Source organism: Hyperolius riggenbachi, chromosome 3 (assembly GCF_040937935.1).
Source record: "Hyperolius riggenbachi isolate aHypRig1 chromosome 3, aHypRig1.pri, whole genome shotgun sequence".
Classification (NCBI taxonomy): Eukaryota; Metazoa; Chordata; class Amphibia; order Anura; family Hyperoliidae; genus Hyperolius; species Hyperolius riggenbachi.
The window spans coordinates 386,149,749-386,170,266 of NC_090648.1; the positions used below are offsets into that span (position 1 = coordinate 386,149,749).

Genomic DNA, 20,518 nt, shown 5'->3' on the forward strand with positions numbered 1-20,518 from the left:
AAGGGGCATGTGCAAATAACAGTCCATCAGCAGTGTGACACAGATGTAAGGGGCATGTGCAATAACAGTCCATCCGCAGTGCGACACAGATGTAAGGGGCATGTGCAATTAACAGTCCATCAGCAGTGTGACACAGATGTAAGGGGCATGTGCAATAGCAGTCCATCAGCAGTGTGACACAGATGTAAGGGGCATGTGCAATAACAGTCCATCCGCAGTGACACAGATGTAAGGGGCATGTGTGGTAACAGTCCATCAGCAGTGCGACCCAGATGTACGAGGAGAGTGCAATAACGGTCCTTCAGCAGCAGTGTGACACAGACGTAAGGGGCGAGTGCAATAACAGTCCATCCGCAGTGTGACACAGATGTAAGGGGCATGTGCAATAACAGTCCATCCGCCGTGCGACGCAGATGTGGAGGCGAGTGCAATAACAGTCTATTGGCAGCAGTGTGACCCAGATGTAGGAGGCATGTACAACAACAGCCCAACCGCAGAGTGCCCCGGGTGCAAAGGAATGTGCACTAGATAACATCAGATAACATCAGTGGGACACCATCGCACGCACCTAAAAACAACCAACAGCCCCTTTCAGCAGTGCAGCACAATCCATAAACTGGCAGCAGTGCACCTTAGATGCCCACAGCAGTGCAAAAGGCAGTGATAGGTGCACTCAGCTGATCCCAGTGCTGATCCGGCCCCAGTACCCAGCAGTTCCAACAGAGGCCCCCGGAATGTGTGGCGGGGCCCAGAACCAGAAGTCTCACCTGGTGGCAGGAGTCTTGGTGCAGTGGAAAGTCGGATCCGCTGTGAGAGGTAGCCTCCTGAGATGTTGTTTCGGCTACCTTGGAAGTGCAGGAGGCGGTGGGCCGCAAGTACAGCCAGATGTCGGCTGAGGAGCGGTCTGGGCTAGAGCACTGCGTCCGGGCTGGAGGTACGTGGCCAGCTGCGGAGGGGCATCCGTGGAGCTGCAGACCGGGTTGCTCCACGTGGGTGGCCTCCTCACGTTCTTGGTGCCGGTGCGGGTGAGCTTGAGCTGGTGCCCGGCCGTGGATGGTCAGCGCCAGCAGATGTGTTGGTGGTGGTGCCTGTGTTGGTGGAGGAGCACGTGGACAGCACGTGGGCAGCAGCTGCTCTGGGGTTGCGTAGACCGCGCGGCTGACCTGAGCTGCCTCGAGCGGAGTGTGATGGCCGAGCGGAGTGTGATGGACGGCAGCCGGGGGGAATATCCAGGAGGCCGTGGCCGGACAGGGCTGCTGGCGCTAGCGTCAGACTTGCCGGGGAGGACTCTCTGCGCAGCGGGGAGATCCGTTCCTTATACGCTAGCTGCGTGGGTGGCCTGGCAGGGCCCGAGTCGCCGGCGAGAGTGGATCCCGGACCGCTCTGTAGGAGGGCACTGGCGGCGTGGATCCCGGACCGCTCTGTAGGAGGGCACTGGCGGCGTGAAGAAGTAGTCGGCTGCTGTAGGAGGTTCGGCGGTGTCTTGCCTGATGCTTGGCCGCTGCTGGGAGCCTGACGCCCGGGGGGGCTGTAGCGGGTGGCGATCTTGGTGGAGGTAGGTGACTGGGCTAGCTAGAAAAAAACTAAAAACTATCTAAAACTAACTACTACTACTAACTACATACTAGAAAACAAAAGAAAACTGGCTAAGGGAAGCGAAATGAAGCAAAGCAAAGTATCAAAGTATCAAAGAGCTGGGAGCTCATGTGTGCCGTGGCAGCTAGTTCAGCACCAGTATTCGGCCTAAGCGCAAAGCTGACCCAAATACGAAAACGCGGAGTGCGCGCTGAGGACTCGACAGCAGAGTGGAAGTGTCTAGCGAACCGCTAGTGGTGGCAGTGAGAGGTGTTCTGAGGGGTCCCAGCCTTGTTTTAGCTTGACTAAGGCTGCTTCCCCTCTCAGTCTGGTCAAACCCGCAGTCGGGAACCGTATACGCAGGCGTGCCGCGGGCCGGTTCCTGACAGGATACATGCCAAAAGTCCCGGTGAAAAATCTGGTTTGACGCAAAGCAGCGTTTTAAGGGCAGAAATCACATTGAATGCTAAATTGCAGGCCTAAAGTGCTTTAAAACATCTTGCATGTGTATACATCAATCAGGTAGTGTAATTAGTGTATTGCTTCACACTGACAGACCAAACTCACTGTGTAACGCACCGCAAACAGCTGTTTGTGTAGTGACGGCCGTGCTGAACTACTGCGCACCATGGCGAGATTGATCTTCCTTACTCAGTGATATCAGGTAATGCCTTATCAAATTTCGATGGTTCTTTCTCTGCCGTTGTTAAAGCTTACATCTACATTTGCCAAGAATGTGTTATGGAGGGCAAGTCTGCCATTCATTCAACTGAGCGATAAACTTTCTTTGGTACTTTCTGAGTACCATGGTGACCACGAGTAATGGCCGGGGAATCCTGGTTCGATTCCGGTCCGGAGTGGGAGCCTAAGAAACAGCTACCACCACCACACATCCAAGGAAGGCCGCAGGCAAGCTGTTGGCAAAAGAGCAGGAGTGGCTACCACCACACATCCAAGGAAGGCAGCAGGCATGGCAATGCACGTCCCGAGGTAGTGACCAAAAATAACAATACAGGAGGACTTTCGAGGCCCTGCTGTATATGAGATGAATCAACTTTAAATCCTTTAACGAGAATCTGTTATGGAGGACAATGATGACACCACTTGCCTTTCACAAGAATCTGTTCTGGAGGGCAAGTCTGCCATTGTGACCACAGGTAATGGCCGGGGAATCAGGGTTCGATTCCGGTCCGGAGTTGGAGCCTGAGAAACGGCTACCACCACACATCCAAGGAAGGCAGCAGGCATGGCATGCACATCCCGAGGTAGGGACCAAAAATAACAATACAGGAGGACTTTCGAGGCCCTGCTGCATATGAGATGAATCAACTTTAAATCCTTTAACGAGAATCTGTTATGGAAGACGATGACACCACTTGCCTTTCACAAGAATCTGTTCTAGAGGTAAAGTCTGCCATCCATTCAAGTGAAAGGTATGCACTGACTGCCAGGTATAGTATAATGTGCAGTCACAGATGCAGTGAAAGGTATGCAGTGACTGCAAACAGCCATTTGTGTAGTGACGGCCGTGCTGGACTATTGCACACCATGACAAGAGTGCAGGTGATGGCGGCTTTCCAGCCCATATGGTTGCCGGGCTGAGGTAGCTGAATGAAAGAACAGTGACTGTCCAGCTGATCAAATTAGCAGTGACCTTAAAAATTCAGGAATCAGCCTGGTGTCCTGGACCCTGTTGGTGGTGGCGGAGAAGGCAGTCAAGTGGCCTGCGGGCAGAGATTCTGTGTGGGGAGCGACTTAGTCTTGGGGCAGGCAGTCACACGGCGTGCAGGCAGAGATGCTGTGTGTGGGGACTGACTTAGTCTTGGGGTGGGAAGTAGCCCTCCGGGATCCATGCCTCATTCATTTTGATAAAGGTGAGGTACTGAACACTTTTGTGACGTAGGTGACTTATTTTCTCAGTGACAATGCCTCCAGCTGCGCTGAAGGTCCTTTCTGATAGGACACTTGAGGCAGGGCAAGACAGAAGTTGGATGGCAAATTTGGACAGCTCTGGCCACAGGTCAAGCATGCGCACCCAGTAGTCCAAGGGTTCATCGCTGCTCACAGTGTCTATATCCACACTTAAAGCCAGGTAGTCGGCTACCTGCCGGTCCAGGCGTTGGTGGAGGGTGGATCCAGAATGGCTAAGGCGAGGCATTGGACTAAAGAATGTCTGCATGTCCGACATCACCATGAGATCGCTGGAGCGTCCTGTTCTTGCCTGCATGGAGATGGGAGAAGGATTACTGGCAGTGGTACCTTTATTCCGTTGTGCTGTGACATCAACCTTAAATGCACTGTAAAGCTTACTTGCCGGCTTGTTCTGCATGTGCTGCATCCTTTCTGCCTTCAGGTGAGTTGGTAACATGTCCGGCAATTTGTGTCTATACCGAGGGTCTAGTAGCGTTGCCACCCAGTACAGGTCATTCCCCTTGAGTTTTTTTATACGGGGGTCTCTCAACAGGCTGGACAGCATGAAAGACGCCATCTGCACAAAGTTGGATCCAGAAGTACTATCCATCTCCTCTTGCTCTTCCTCAGTGACGTCAAGTAAGTCCTCCTCCTCCCTCCAGCCACGAACAATACCACAGGAACTTTGAGCAGCACAAGCCCCCTGCGACACCTGCTGCGGTTATTCTTCTGCCGTCGCCTCCTCCTCCTCCTCCAAAGAAACACCTTCCTCATCATCCGAGTCTGACTCCTCTTCTCCCCTCTGTGCTGCCGCAAGTGTTGAGGAAACATTTGGTTCTGATGAAAATTGCTCCCACAACTGTTCCTGCCGTAACTGTTCCTCTTCATGCTCCTCCACAGCTTGATCCACCACTCTACGCACGGCACGCTCCAGGAAGTAAGCATACGGGATCAAGTCACTAATGGTGCCTTCACTGCGACTCACCAGGTTGGTCACCTCCTCAAACGGCCGCATGAGCCTGCATGCATTTCGCATCAGTGTCCAGTTGTTGGGCCATAACATCCCCGTCTCCCCAGATTGTGTCCTTTTACTGTAATTGTACAGGTACTGGGTGACGGCTTTCTCCTGTTCTAGCAGGCGAGAGAACATGACCAGGGTGGAATTTCAGTGAGTCGGGCTATCACATATCAAGCGTCTCACCGGCAAGTTGTTTCTCCGCTGAATGTCCGCAAAGCGTGCCATGGTTGTGTAAGTCCACCTGAAATGCCCACACAACTTCCTGGCCTGCTTCAAGACGTCCTCTAAGCCTGGGTACTTTGACACAAATCTCTGAATGACTAGATTCAGCACATGTGCCATGCAGGATGCATGTGTCTGCTTTCCCAAATTCAAAGCAGAAAAGAGATTGCTGCCGTTGTCATACACCACGTTGCCGATCTCCAGCTGGTGCGGGGTCAGCCACTGATCCACCTGTTTGTTAAGAGCAGCCAAGAGAGCTGCTCCAGTGTGACTCTCCGCTTTGAGGCATTACATGTCTAAGGTGGCGTGACATCGTCGTACCTGGCATGCAGCATAGACCCTAGGGAGATGGGGCTGTGTAGCTGGAGAGGAGATCGCGGCACCAGCCAAGGAGAAGGAGGAAGATGACAACAGCGAAGAGGATGTAGCAGGCGGAGAGGAGGTGGCAGGAGGCCTGCCTGCAAGCCGTGGAGGTGTCACAAGTTGGTCCGAAGCAAAGCCACGTACTCACTGCTTGTCAGCGGTCACCAGGTTGACCCAATGGGCTGTGTACATAATGTACCTGCCCTGATCGTGCTTGGCAGACCAGGCATCCGTGGTCAGATGGACCCTTGACTCAACGCTGTGTGCCAGAGATGACACCACTTGCCTCTCAACTTCACAGTACAGTTTGGGTATCGCCTTTTTAGAGAAATAATTCTGGCCTGGTATCTTAAACTGCGGTGTCCCAATGGCCACAAATTTACGGAAGGCCTCAGAGTCCACCAGCTGGTATGGTAACAGCTGGCGAGCTAACAGTTCCACCACGCCAGCTGTCAGACACCAGGCAAGGGGGTGACTGGCAGAAATGGGCTTCTTCCGCTCAAAGATTTCCTTCACGGACACCTGGCTGCTGTAGGCAGAGGAGCAGGAACTGCTCAAGGGCAGAGGCGGAGTGGCAGGCGCGGAGCTAGGGGGGTCGGGGTAGGACAAGTGCCCCGGGGCGCCTGGTCCCCAAGGGCGCCCAGCTGAGCTTCGGGTTTTTTTTTTTGTTTGTTTTTTTTGCGGGGGGTGAGGGGAGCAGCGCAGAGAAGAGGGAGAGCTGTGCGGACGGTGGGGAAGGGGGGGCCATCTCCCCCCTCCTTCCCTCACCTTAGGTGCTCTCCCTCCCTCGCTGTCCCCTCCAATGTCCGGGTGGCTGGCAGCGGCGGGCGGAACTCACCTCCGTCTCGCTCCAGCGCCGGCCGGAAGTTCGGGTGCGCAGCTGCTGCTCTGGTCTGGACCAGACCAGAGTAGTGGCAGATCCATCCAGCGCTGCGACGAGACGGAGGTAAGTTCTGCCCGCCGCTGCCAGCCACCCGGACATTGGAGGGGAGAGCAAAGGAGGGAGAGCAGCTCTTCCTCTTCTCTGCGCTGCTCCCCTCCTGCTGGGGAGGGGGACACCTGGCTACCTACTCTGTGCACATATACCCCTAACTACATATACTGGGCATATACCCCTGGCTACCTACTCTGGGCACATATACCCCTGCCTACATATATTGGGCACATATACCCCTGGCTACCTACTCTGGGCACATATACCCCTGGCTACCTACTCTGGGCACATATACCCCTGGCTACATATATTGGGCACATATACCCCTAAATACATATACTGGGCATATACCCCTGGCTACCTACTCTGGGCACATATAACCCTGGCTACCTACTCTGGGCACATATACCCCTGGCTACCTACTCTGGGCACATATACTCCTAACTACATATACTGGGCATATACCCCTGGCTACCTACTCTGGGCACATATACCCCTAACTACATATACTGGGCATATACCCCTGGCTACCTACTCTGGGCACATATACCCCTGGCTAGCTACTCTGGGCACATATACCCCTGCCTACATATACTGGGCACATATACTCCTAACTACATATAATGGCACATATACCCCTAACTACATATACTGGGCATATACCCCTGGCTACCTACTCTGGGCACATATACCCCTGGCTACCTACTCTGGGCACATATACCCCTGCCTACATATACTGGGCACATATACTCCTAACTACATATACCGGGCATATACCCCTGGCTACCTACTCTGGGCACATATACCCCTGGCTACCTACTCTGGGCACATATACCCCTGCCTACATATACTGGGCACATATACCCCTAACTACATATACTGGGTACATATACCCCTGGCTACATATACTGGGCATATATACCCCTGGCTACATATACTGGGCACATATACCCCTGGCTACATATGCTGGGCATATATACCCCTGGCTACATATACTGGGCACATATACCCCTGACTATATATACTGGACGCATATTATACCCCTGGCTACATATACTGGGCACATATAACCCTGACTACATATACTGGGCACATATAACCCTGACTACATATACTGGGCACATATACCCCTGGCTATATATACTGGGCACATATACCCCTGACTATATATACTGGGCACATATACCCCTGGCTACATATACTGGGCACATATACCTCTGGCTACATATACTGGGGACACATACCCCTGCCTACATATACTGGGCACATATACCCCTGGCTACCTGTTCTGTGGACATCTCTACCCCTGCCTACCTGTTCTGGGGACATCTATACTGCTGGCCACCTATTCTGGGGACACCTATAGACCTGGGGCTACCTATTTTTGGGGAAGCACTGCTGTCAGATTGAGTGTATTTTGGGGAACTGCTGCCAGGTGAGAGGTGTCTATCATATTAAGGGGGCATTCTGCCTATTTATGTGAAATGCTGTCTATTTATGTGCCTCATGACTGCTGAATTTGTCTTGTTGGGGGCCTCATAGTTACTGAATTTGTCTTGTTGGGGGCCTCATGATTTGTTGGGGGCCTCAAGATCGCTGAATTTGTCTTGTTAGGGGCCTCATGATTGCTGAATTTGTCTTGTTAGGGGCCTCATGATTGCTGAGTTGGTCATGTTGGGGGCCTCATGTTTGCTCATGATTGCGGAATTTGTCTTGATGGGGGGCTCATGATTGCTGAATTTGTCTTGGAACATACTGGAAGGTACATACTGAGGGAGGGTGGGTGAGCGTGAGCCTGCTAACCTCCATGTACATTTGAAGGGGCGTGACCAAATGTAGAGCACCCATAACCACGCCCACATTTGGTCACGACCCTTCACCTTAGGGGGAGCATTAATAGTCTTTGTCCCCAGGTGCTAAAAAACCCTAGCTACGCCTCTGCGGAGTGGAGGAGGGTGGCTGTGAAGGAGCAAGGGAGAAAGCGGCTGAAGATGCTGCACCTGAAGGAGGAAGAGGAGAAGGAGGGTGGCTTTTCTTTTGTGTGCTGCTTTTGCTCAGGTGCTTTTCCCATTGCAGTTTGTGCCTTTTCTCCATGTGCCTTCGTAAGGCACTTGTCCCTACGTGAGTGTTGGCCTTTCCACAGCTCAATTTTTGGAGGCAGAGACAACAGATTTCCCCTTTGAATTTGGGAAAGCTGACACATGTACCCTGCATGGCACATGTGCTGAATCTAGTCATTCAAAGTTTTGTGTCAAAGTACCCAGTCTTAGAGGACGTCTTGAAGAAGGCCAGGAAGTTGTGTGGGCATTTCAGGTGGACTTACACAACCATGGCACGCTTTGCGGACATTCAGCGGAGAATCAACTTGCCAGTGAGATGCTTGATATGTGATAGCCCGACTTGCTGGAATTCGACCCTGGTCATGTTCTCTCGCCTACTAGAACAGGAGAAAACCGTCACCCAGTACCTGTACAATTACAGTAAAAGGACACAATCTGGGGAGATGGGGATGTTGTGGCCCAACAACTGGACACTGATGCGAAATGCATGCAGGCTCATGTGGCCGTTTGAGGAGGTGACCAACCTGGTGAGTCGCAGTGAAGGCACCAACGGCGACTTGATCCCATACGCTTACTTCCTGGGGCGTGCCGTGCATAGAGTGGTGGATCAAGCTGTGGAGGAGCGTGAAGAGGAACAGTTATGGCAGGAACAGTTGTGGGAGCAAATCTCATCAGAACCAGATGTTTCCTCAACACCTGTGGCAGCACAGAGAGGGGAGGATGAGGAAGAGTCGTGTGAGGAAGAGGAGTCAGACTCGGCTGATGAGGAAGGTGTTTCTTTGGAGGAGGAGGAGGCGGCGGCAGAAGAACGGAGGCTTATGCTGCTCAACGTTTCCGTGGTATTGTTCGTGTTGACTAACATGCTCAGCTTTTATGAGGTAGTGATCGCTAATGTGGATGTTGGGAATGCTGTAGATGTGATATACTTGGACTTTGCAAAGGCCTTCGACAATGTTCCCCACAAAAGTCTGGTGCAAAAGTTGAGGATGCAAGGGCTGGGGAAGAGTCTGTGTGCATGGATAGGGAACTGGCTAATGGACATAAAACAAAGAGTTGTGGTCAATGGATAATACTCAAAATGGGAGACTGTTAGCAGTGGGTCGGTACTGGGTCCAGTGCTCTTCAATTTATTTATTAATGCCCTAGTAGATTCAGTAGTGAGCAATGTTGCTATTTTTGCAGATGATACAAAATTGTGCAGAATCATCAACTCTCAGGAAGATAGGGACATATTGCAACAGGTTCTGGATAGGATGGCTATATGGGCACATAAATGGCAGATGAAATTCAATGTTGAAAAATGTAAAGTCATGCATTTTGGTCGTACCAATGGTCTAGCACCATACAAAATAAATGGGATACAGTTGGTGACATCAAACTTGGTGAAGGACTTAGGAGTACTCATCGACAACAAGTTAAATAATCACACTCAATGCCAAGCCGCTGCAGATAAAGCTAACAAAATTTTGGGATGCATTAAAAGGGAAAGAAAAACTCGAGATGCTAGCATAATATTGCCCCTGTTTAACTCTCTAGTAAGGCCACAACTGGAATATGGAATTCAAGTCTGGGCACCACATTACAGGAAAGATATTGCAGTTTTAGAGCAGGTGCAGAGTCGAGCAACAAAATTGATACGTTACATGGAAGGTCTCACTTACCAAGAAAGGTTAGATAAACTGGGTTTATTTAGTCTAGAGAAAAGACGCCTTATAGAGGATCTAATTAACATGTATAAATACATCAGAGGGCAATATAAAAGCTTGGCGGATGAGCTTTTTGTCCCTAGGCCTTCTCAAAGGACTAGAGGACATGATCTGCGCATGGAGGAAAAATGTTTTAGCCATTTATTTAGGAAAGGGTTCTTTACAGTAAGAGTGATTAATATGTGGAATGCATTGCCACAGGAAGTAGTTATGGCAAATTCTATACCTACATTTAAAGGGTGCTTAGATGCTTTCCTTGCGTTGAAAGACATCCATGGCTACAATTACTAGGTAATGCCTAATGATGTTGATCCAGGGATTTTATCTGATTGCCATCTGGAGTCGGAAAGGAATTGTTTTCCCTTTTGGGGCTAATTGGACCATGCCTTGTAAGGGTTTTTCGCCTTCCTCTGGATCAACAGGGATATGTGAGGGAGCAGGCTGGTGTTGTACTTTGTTCTCTGGTTGAACTTGATGGACGTATGTCTTTTTTCAACCCAAATAACTATGCAACTATGGGGCTGGGGGGAGGAGGAGGACTTACCTGACGTCACTGGGGAAGAGCAAGAGGAGATGGATAGTACGTCTGGATCCAACTTTGTGCAGATGGCGTCTTTCATGCTGTCCAGCCTGTTGAAAAAAAAAACTCAAGGGGAATGACCTGTACTGGGTGGCAACGCTACTAGACCCTCGGTATAGGCACAAAGTGACGGACATGAAGCAAGAACGGATGCAGCACATGCAGAACAAGCTGGCAAGTATGCTTTACAGTGCGTTTAAGGGTGATGTCACAGCACAACGGAATAAAGGTACCACTGCCAGTGATCCTTCTCCCATGTCAAAGCAGGCAAGGACAGGACACTCCAGCGATCTCATGATGATGTCGGAGATATCCCCACAAAATGCAATTATATTGGCGGCAGATTTCCCCACAAAATGCAAATAGATTGGGGGCAGATATCCCCACAAAATGCAATTAGATTGGCGGCAGATATCCCCACAAAATGCAATTCGATTGGTGGCAGATTTCCCTACAAAATGCAATTAGATTGGTGGCAGATATCCCCAGAAAATGCAATTAGATTGGCAGCAGATATCCCCACAAAATGCAATTAGATTGGAGGCAGATTTCCCTACAAAATGCAATTAGATTGGTGGCAGATATGACCAGAAAATACAATCAGATTGGCGGCAGATATCCCCACAAAATGAAATTAGATTGGCGGCAGATATCCCCACAAAATGCAATTAGATTGGCGGCAGATTTCCCTACAAAATGCAATTAGATTGGTGGCAGATATCCCCATAAAATACAATCAGATTGGCAGCAGATATCCCCACAAAATGCAATTAGATTGGCAGCAGATTTCCCTACAAAATGCAATTAGATTGGCAGCAGATATCCCCACAAAATGCAAATAAATTGGGGCAGATATCCCCAGAAAATGCAATTAGATTGGCAGCAGACTTCCCCACAAAATGCAATCAGAATGGCGGCAGATATCCCCACAAATTGCAATTAGATTGGCAGCAGATATCCCCACAAAGGCAGGTCTCCAGTTAGTGGGGGCCCCAGAGCTGAGAAGGAGGGGGGCACAGCGCAGGAAGGGGGAAATTGTGCACAGAGCCTCCCCCCTCACCTAGGGCCCCCCCCCCCTCCGCGCCCCCCCCCCCCCCTCCAAAATTGCAGCCAGAGGCAGCAGCATTCTGTACTTTGCCTTCAGCCCTGCTGCCTGTGTCTCCTCCATTCGGCACATGTTACGTGTAAATAATATGAGTCATAGGGGCAGGCAGCGTGGCTGAAGAGGGAGCACGGGATGGAGCTGCTGCAGGGACAGGTCAGTTATTGCAAGGCAGCAGGGTAGGGGTGTAACTACATCAGGCCCCTCTGCAGAGATTTGTTGGTGGACACCCCCCTTGGACCAGAACAGAGACATACCAGCAGAATCAATCAGTAAGGAAATTAAGAGTGTCGCCCAAGAATGTCCCACAAAGCTAAGTATGCCATGTTCCAACAAGCTATTCAGTCAACTATTCAGACATTTAAAAAAATCACCAGGATTGCACTTTTATTTAGCTTTCCTGTATGACAAGAAGACACAGACACCCAGCACTAGGGGAAGAGGGAAACAAAGGTGAATGAGGGAGAGCTGGTGCCAACCAAGAGGGCTTCTGAGCTTTTTTCAAATTGACAGTGATTTGAAGAGCGCTTGGCTAATGTTACCTTATGACGGTGTTCTCACAGCAGCGTTGTGATTTTTTCAAAACCGCAAAAACACCGCATGTAGCATTTTTTGGAGCAATTCATTAAAAAATCGCTCTGAAAATCGTTTCACAAAATCGCACTCACAAATTACCTGCGATTGCTATTGTGATTTTGGCGTGCACTAGCCCAGAGAGAGGAGGAGTGGAGAGAAATTGAGAATAGCCTAAGATGAAGCAGATCTGTATTGCAGTCTCACATCACACAGAGGCTACTTGCCTGTAATAGGAGTCCTGTCCCTGCTGGTCTCTCACACAAGTCAGAAAGCAGCCCCCTGGAGTTTAGGGGGCTGCCTACACCTTATCCACACATGCAGTCATTATAACATTGGGAAGAGACCAGACAGATTTTTGCTCACGGACCCTCCAGGCAAGCTCTGCATCATGCTGTGTATATTAATCAGCTTGCTTGCCCTCTAATTGCACTTTTATCAGCTAGCCTAGTGTTTTTACATTGCCTTACAACAACAAACCTAAGTACACCAGACCGGCCCTAAATCACTGAATGAAAGGCGGCCTGGGGTGAGATTGCCCCCCCCCCCCCCCTTCCCCCCTGGCCAGTGTGGACCTGCCTGCCACTGCAGCTGAGCTGAACATGCAGGCATATGGGAGCAGTCAAAAAGACCACCTTGGGGGCCCAGCAGAGGTCAGAGACCCCGGGGCAATTGCCCCCTTTGCCTCTATGGTAGGGCCGGCTCTGCACATCAGTTAAGGAACTTCAACCTGCCTACTAACTTGGAAGCCTCTGTATTCAGTAATAATCAGCTTGCTCTGTCCCTTGATACATGCTCTTGCTACTATATGCTTCATTTGGAAACCACTATTTGTTTCACCTGCATCAGTGAACTTCTTGCCTGATTTTTTGCCCATCCAAGTGCACTTTAACATCAGGATTTTGCCAGTATGGATGCAGCCTCCTTAGGGTGTTCTTTGATAGAGGGGTGTTTCAATTTTACGTTGTACTAGGATGTACCTTTTAATATATGGGGACTTTTGTAACATTATTTAAATTTATATACCTTTTGATATAATAAAGACAGTTTTTTGTATGCACCCAAGAGCCAATTTTCCTTTGTTTGCATATATAGTTAGATAGATAGTATATGTTTAGTGGCATCTTACAGAAGGATCATAACACTATTACTATATGGGCAGGTAAAGTTAGGCTGGGTTCACAGCGTTCAGTTGCATAACCCACACGTTACGCAATAGAGACTGGAAATAGACTTTAAAGTGAACCCGAGGTGAAAATAAACAGATGAGATAAATTATGTTTATACTCCTACTCCTAAAAATTACTTTTTTAACAACTTTCGGACCAGCGGTCTCTGGGCACCTAAGGACCAGAGACCGCTGGTCCAATCCCGACGGTTTCTCAACGAATCACCGCACCTTACCGCCGCAACAGATATCATCGCCGCTCGCCGGGACCCCCAGGATACAGACTCTTTCGTCTGACGGAAGAGTCATGTGAGTGGGTCAGGAGCCGCTCTCATTGGCTCCTGACCCTGTTTTCCCATGTAAGCCAATGGGAGCTGCTTACATGAAAGACAGGGCCAGGAGCCAATGAAAACGGCTCCTGCCCGGCTCACAGTGCTTCGCCGTCATAGAGGCGGCAGAGCATGCAAATTTCAGCAGGTTGAACGCGACGGGAGCGGCAAAAATGGCGGGGGCGTGCGGTCAATGGGACGTAAAAGATACGTCCGGTCAAGACCGCAGCGCCCCCTGCCCGCCGTAGATTTGTACTGCGTCAGGCTGGAATCGGTTAAGTATCTCATGTTTTTTTCTTCATTTTTAAGCATTTACAAAGTAAGTTGAATGTTTTACTGTCTCTAATCAGTGGCAGCCTATTAAGTGTCTATGATAGAAGAAGAAAAGCGTCTGCACTACAGTATTTGCGCTGAATTTGAAAGGATATAGCATATAACACACACCTCTTCATCCACACTTCTGGTATTGATAGCGTGCTCTGGTTGATTAGAAGTTGCAATACGATAAAGGAGAGGAGAGGGAGACAATCGGCACTGCTTCTATTGCTATTTAATCCAGAGTGTGGTGGAACACATGTAAACAATCCAATACAGTGTATCTTCAAATTGTGGCATCAAAATTATTCATTCAACGCAAACATGCATGAACATACCATTGTCTGAGGTGGTGTGGTAGCGGTGGGTGCTGGGCACAGATAGCCTTACAGCCGTTTCACGCATCTGTGCTTCTGCTACATGTGTTCCACCATACTCTGGATTAAATAGCAATAGAAGCAGTGCCGATTGTCTCCCTCTCCTCTCCTTTAGCCTATTAAGTGTCCCAGAGTGAAAATGCATGAACTATTTACTTTGTCCTATCTCTCCCGTCCTCAGAAGTTGTATTCTGCCAGGAAAACATTTATGGCTTTAATCTGCCTACCAGTGAGGTTTACTATATTCTAGACAAGGTACCGACAAGACAGAAGCCGTCACTTCCATGCCTAGAAATTAACTATTTCAGGCAGCAAAATAAAACAAGTTAAACAGCCTGGTTAATAATATGTTTTGTACTGTATGTAAACGTTTATGTCATCAACTCAACTACACTTTAATGCAAAGCCTACATGCAGCGAGTTAGAATATCGCATTCAGTTACAACGCAGTACTCTGAAAAGCCCCATAGAACTGTATGGGCAGTGATCTGACATTATCTATCTATCTATCTATCTATCTATCTATCTATCTATCTATCTATCTATCTATATATCTGCTCACCAATCACATGAATGAATGTAGGAGCCGTTGCAGACTCAATGTCTATTCACAAAGGGTTAAAATGAACACAAATAAATACACCGAGACCTTAAAAAAGCCTTTGAATGAAAACAGGAGATAAGACAGCAATACAATACAAAACTACCACACAATAATACAGTCAGTATAAAGGTAGCCATACATCAGGCGACTTGGCGTCCGGTTGACCATCCGCTTCGATGATTATAATCGAATCGAATGAAAATCGGTGCTGCCAAATACATGCCCGACCGACAATGCAACCAATTTTGGGCCGAAATTGGTTTTCATAACAGGCAGCACAGTGGTGTAGTGGATAGCATTCTTGCCTTGCAGCGCTGTGTCCCCAGTCCAAATCCCAGCCAGGGCAATATCTGCACAGAGTTTGTATGTTCTCCATGTGTCTGTGTGGGTTTCCTCCAGGCACTCCAGTTTCCTCCAATATCCTAAAAATATACAGATAATTTATTTCCCCTTAAAATTGTCCCAAGACTATGATGGGTACATGACTATGGTATGGATTAGATTGTGAGCCCTTCTGTGGGACAGTTAAGTAACAAGACTATAAACTCTGTACAGTGCTGCGGGAGATGTCGGCACTATAATAATAACAACATTAGAAATAGTTGACTTCCTCACATTCTTTCTGCGGTATGACCATTGTAGGAAATGTAGTAGTCAGTAAAATAAAAAAAAATCCCTTAGTTTTTTTTAACTGGTAAGCCTATTAACCTTTTAACAGCCCTGCACGCATTATTTAGTGTGACCTAATGCATGCAAGGGCATTCTCAGCCAGTACATTTTGTTTTTCTGTCTAATGCAGCCATGCAGAGCAGCGCAGCTAGCATTTTATATTTACCTGTTCCGGGTGGCTGGAGAAGCTTCTCCTCTTCATCCACCCATGGCGCTGCACTCCCGGCATCATCTTCTGAGTTCCGATCACATGATATGACGTGATCATAACCCAGGGGATGTTGTCAGCATTGCAATGCCGTCTGGTGGTGGAAGAGGGGTGAGGGAAGAGTCATATGATGTGATCGGAACTCAGAAGAGGAGTTTAGCGCTGTGGGTGGATGAAGAGCCTATCCTGCCCTCCAGACAGGTAAATGTGACTGCTCCCTGTGCCACTCTGCATGACCTGCCAGGCTGGGAAGGCACACTTCCCCAGTGGCAGAAAACATTCGGCCCTGCAACGTACATACAGTTTTACTATATGAGGCTGCTAAAGGGTTAACCTCCTTGCCGGTCTAAAAAATCCGGCAAGGAGGCAGCGCCGCACAAAGGCTCGCTACATGATAGCCGCTAAGCGGCGGCATCCCCCCACCCACTCCGATCGCCTTCGGCGATCAGAGTATGCAGGGCATCCCGTTGAGGACGGGATTTCCTGCAGGGCTTCCCCGGTCGCCATGGCGACGGGGCGGGATGACGTCACCGACGTCATGGACGTCGGGACGTCATAGGGAATCCCGATCCGCCCCTCAACGCTGCCTGGCACTGATTGGCCAGGCAGCGCAGGGCTCTGGGGCCGGGGGGAGCGACTCGGCGCGGCGGATTGCGGCGGATCGGCGGCGAGCGGCGGCGATCGGAAGTTACAAGCAGCTAGCAAAGTGCTAGCTGCTTGTAACAAAAAAAAAATTATGCAAATCGGCCCAGCGGGGCCTGAGATATCCTCCTGCGCAGGTTACCCCGAGCTGAGCTCGGGATAACCGGCAAGGAGGTTAATGTGAAAAAAAAATGGTGTTGTAATTTTGTAATCAAGCGCTTGCCTGTCTATGCCCTGTTCAGTGAGTCTATTTTATTTTAATCGTGCGGTCTTCATATATTGTAGGATCTTTATTCACAACAATGGTATTTCGGCCATATGTCAAGAAAGGATGCAGACATTGCTCTGAGGTCGATGAATCAGGTAACCTTTTACAATAATAATCATGATAGCTAAATCATATATATATATATATATATATATATATATATATATATATATATATATATATATATATATATATATATATATAGGAAATAATTATTTGACCCCCTCACTGATTTTGTAAGTTTGTCCAATGACAAAGAAATGAAAAGTCTCAGAACAGTATCATTTCAATGGTAGGTTTATTTTAACAGTGGCAGATAGCACATCAAAAGGAAAATCGAAAAAATAACCTTAAATAAAAGATAGCAACTGATTTGCATTTCATTGAGTGAAATTAGTTTTTGAACCTCTCCCAACCATTAAGAGTTCTGGCTCCCACAGAGTGGTTAGACACTTCTACTCAATTAGTCACCCTCATTAAGGACACCTGTCTTAACTAGTCACCTGTATAAAAGACACCTGTCCACAGAATCAATTAAGCAGACTCCAAACTCTCCAACATGGGAAAGACCAAAGAGCTGTCCAAGGATGTCAGAGACAAAATTGTAGACCTGCACAAGGCTGGAATGGGCTACAAAACCATTAGCAAGAAGCTGGGAGAGAAGGTGACAACTGTTGGTGCGATTGTTCGAAAATGGAAGGAGCACAAAATGACCATCAATCGACCTCGCTCTGGGGCTCCACGCAAGATCTCACCTCGTGGGGTGTCAATGGTTCTGAGAAAGGTGAAAAAGCATCCTAGAACTACACGGGAGGAGTTAGTGAATGACCTCAAATTAGCAGGGACCACAGTCACCAAAAAAACCATTGGAAACACATTACACCGCAATGGATTAAAATCCTGCAGGGCTCGCAAGGTCCCCCTGCTCAAGAAGGCACATGTGCAGGCCCGTCTGAAGTTTGCCAATGAACACCTGAATGATTCTGTGAGTGACTGGGAAAAGGTGCTGTGGTCTGATGTGACCAAAATAGAGCTCTTTGGCATTAACTCAACTCGCTGTGTTTGGAGGAAGAAAAATGCTGCCTATGACCCCCAAAACACCGTCCCCACCGTCAAGCATGGGGGTGGAAACATTTTGCTTTGGGGGTGTTTTTCTGCTAAGGGCACAGGACAACTTAATCGCATTAACGGGAAAATGGACGGAGCCATGTATCGTTAAATCCTGAACGACAACCTCCTTCCCTCTGCCAGGAAACTGAAAATGCGTTGTGGATGGGTGTTGTGGATGGGTGAGCACGACAATGACCCAAAACATACAGCAAAGGCAACAAAGGAGTGGCTCAAGAAGAAGCACATTAAGGTCATGGAGTGGCCTAGTCAGTCTCCGGACCTTAATCCAATAGAAAACCTATGGAGGGAGCTCAAGCTCAGAGTTGCACAGAGACAGCCTCGAAACCTTAGGGATTTAGAGATGATCTGCAAAGAGGAGTGGACCAACATTCCTCCTAAAATGTGTGCAAACTTGGTCATCAATTACAAGAAACGTTTGACCTCTGTGCTTGCAAACAAGGGTTTTTCCACTAAGTATTAAGTCTTTTATTGTTAGAGGGTTCAAAAACTTATTTCACTCAATGAAATGCAAATCAGTTGCTATCTTTTATTTAAGGTTATTTTTTCGATTTTCCTTTTGATGTGCTATCTGCCACTGTTAAAATAAACCTACCATTGAAATGATACTGTTCTGAGACTTTTCATTTCTTTGTCATTGGACAAACTTTCAAAATCAGTGAGGGGTCAAATAATTATTTCCTTCACTGTATTAAAATTCTTGTTTGTTTCCAGTTGAAAAATGGTTCAAGTGCTTATGCGCTATGCATGTGCACAGCAGGGGAGAACTAGAACTAAAAATGTTTTAAAAGCCAAGTTTAAACAGCTAAAACGGAAAGAAAACTACAGAAGAAGGACACTAAAAGTAAATGGCAAATGTTAAATTAAAGTGTACCTGAGGCAAGAAGTGTCTCAGTTATCATACTTACCTGGGGCTTCCTTAAACCCCCTTAAGGCCGCTTGTCCCTTGCGGTCTCCCCGGGTGGCCCTTGTCCCCCGCAATTCAGCCTGAAAGCTTGGCCGAGTCGCGCTTTGTTACACATGCACACCCTGGCCAGACGCTCTCCCCATCGCGCTTCCAGCGGCTGGGAGCGTTCTGCGCTTGTGTAGTACTGCTGCACAGGCGCAGGACGCTCCGAGGGACAGTAGCACGATGGGGAAGTGCGCCTAGCTGGGCCACACATGCATGATATAGCGAGACTTGGCCAAGCTTTCGGGCTGAATTGCAAGTGACAGGATCCACCCAGGGAGATAGCGAGGAACTGAGTGGCCTCAAGGGGGCTTAAGGAAGCCCCAAGTAAGTATGGAACCTGAGACGCTTCCCGTCTCCGGTTCCCTTTAAATTTTAGGTAATGAGACCAAAATGGAAAAATAGATGGACTTGTTTAAAGAGAGTTTGAAGTGTTTTTTTTTCTATTTTTATTAATCAGTAATCATCAGTATGAAGATACAAGCTGAATGAACACGAGGTACCGTATATACTCACATTATAAGCCAACCCGCTTTTCCCTCAGAAACCAGGAAAAAAGTAATAGACTTGCATATAAGCCCCCTCTCCTCTCCAGTAGCCAGATGTGCCCCCAGTACAAGTCAGTCCCCCTCCCCATAGCCAGATATACCCCAAGGATCATTCAGCTGCATGCTAAGATGCACACTAGATGGCGTCATAGATATGAGACACAGCAGTTGCCACACAGGGAGAATCCCTGATCATTGCACTGACAACTGATATTTTGCTTGCACACTCCACTCCACAAGCCAAGACACAGGTAGTGTTGAGCAGTACACTCTGCACACCATGTTGCAGGGGATGGGGTGCATGCAGGGCCGGCCCTAGACTTTTTGCCGCCTGAGGCAAATTTTAAAAAAATTGCCACCGCCGCCCCTCCCCCCCCCCCCCCCGAGAGGGGGGGGGGCACGCTCTGGGGGGCCGCCGAGCTGGAGGGGTAGCTGGCAGGACGGGGGTATTGGGCCAGCGGCGGGGAGGGGGGTCGGACCCCCCCCCTCCCTCGCCTGGGTCCCCGTCCTCCGCTCCCTTCCAGCCTAAATAGACGCAGCCGAAGTGTAAGAGGCACGGGCGGGGAAGACACTCACCTCTTCCTAGCGTGCGCTCCACTGACGTCACTTCCTGCAGCGTCCTGCAGGAAGTGATGTCAGTGGAGCGCACGCTGGAGCGAGGAGGAGGTGAGTGTCTTCCCCGCCCGTGCCTCTTACACTTCGGCTGCGTCTATTTAGGCTGGAAGGGAGCGGAGGACGGGGACCCAGGCGAGGGAGGGGGGGTCCGACCCCCCTCCCCGCCGCTGGCCCAATACCCCCGTCCTGCCAGCTACCCCTCCAGCTCGGCGGGCCGGCTCCCCGCACCCACGGACGGGCGGGTGCCGCAATGCCGCCCCTGGAAATTTGCCGCCTGAGGCAAAAGTTTCACCCCGCCTCATGAGCGGGCCGGCCCTGGGTGCATGCACACAGCAGGGAGCCAGCTGGCAAAAGCAGGATCACTAGTGCATGATCCTTACGCTCCTATGCCAGTTACAAAGCCTGCTCCACCATCCCTTCTGCTCCACAGTCTTGCATATAAGCCGAGGTAACATTTTAGCCCATTTATTGTGATGAAAAATTAGGCTTATATGCAGGTACATAAGGTATTTATCCCCTTGAAATACCCGGGGCAAAATTCCACAACTTTTGAAGTCGTAGATTTTGCTGCCCGGTAGAGGCAGAGCTGTGTGCAGTAGCTTTGCCTCTTATCCAGTCAATCTCCGCCTTTCCCCGCCCCTCTCAGTGAAAGAA

General features: G+C 49.1%; 1 protein-coding gene across 3 annotated transcripts in view; it reads left to right on the forward strand.

The window, feature by feature from the left end:
* LCP2 (lymphocyte cytosolic protein 2) overlaps positions 1 to 20,518 on the forward strand; it is a 537,761-nt gene that overhangs the window by 488,988 nt on the left and 28,255 nt on the right. For all 3 annotated transcript variants that reach the window (XM_068277396.1, XM_068277395.1, XM_068277394.1), the window contains exon 19: positions 16,642 to 16,719. In XM_068277396.1, coding sequence (XP_068133497.1) covers positions 16,642 to 16,719 — 78 coding nt within the window. The remainder of the gene's footprint in view (positions 1 to 16,641; positions 16,720 to 20,518) is intronic.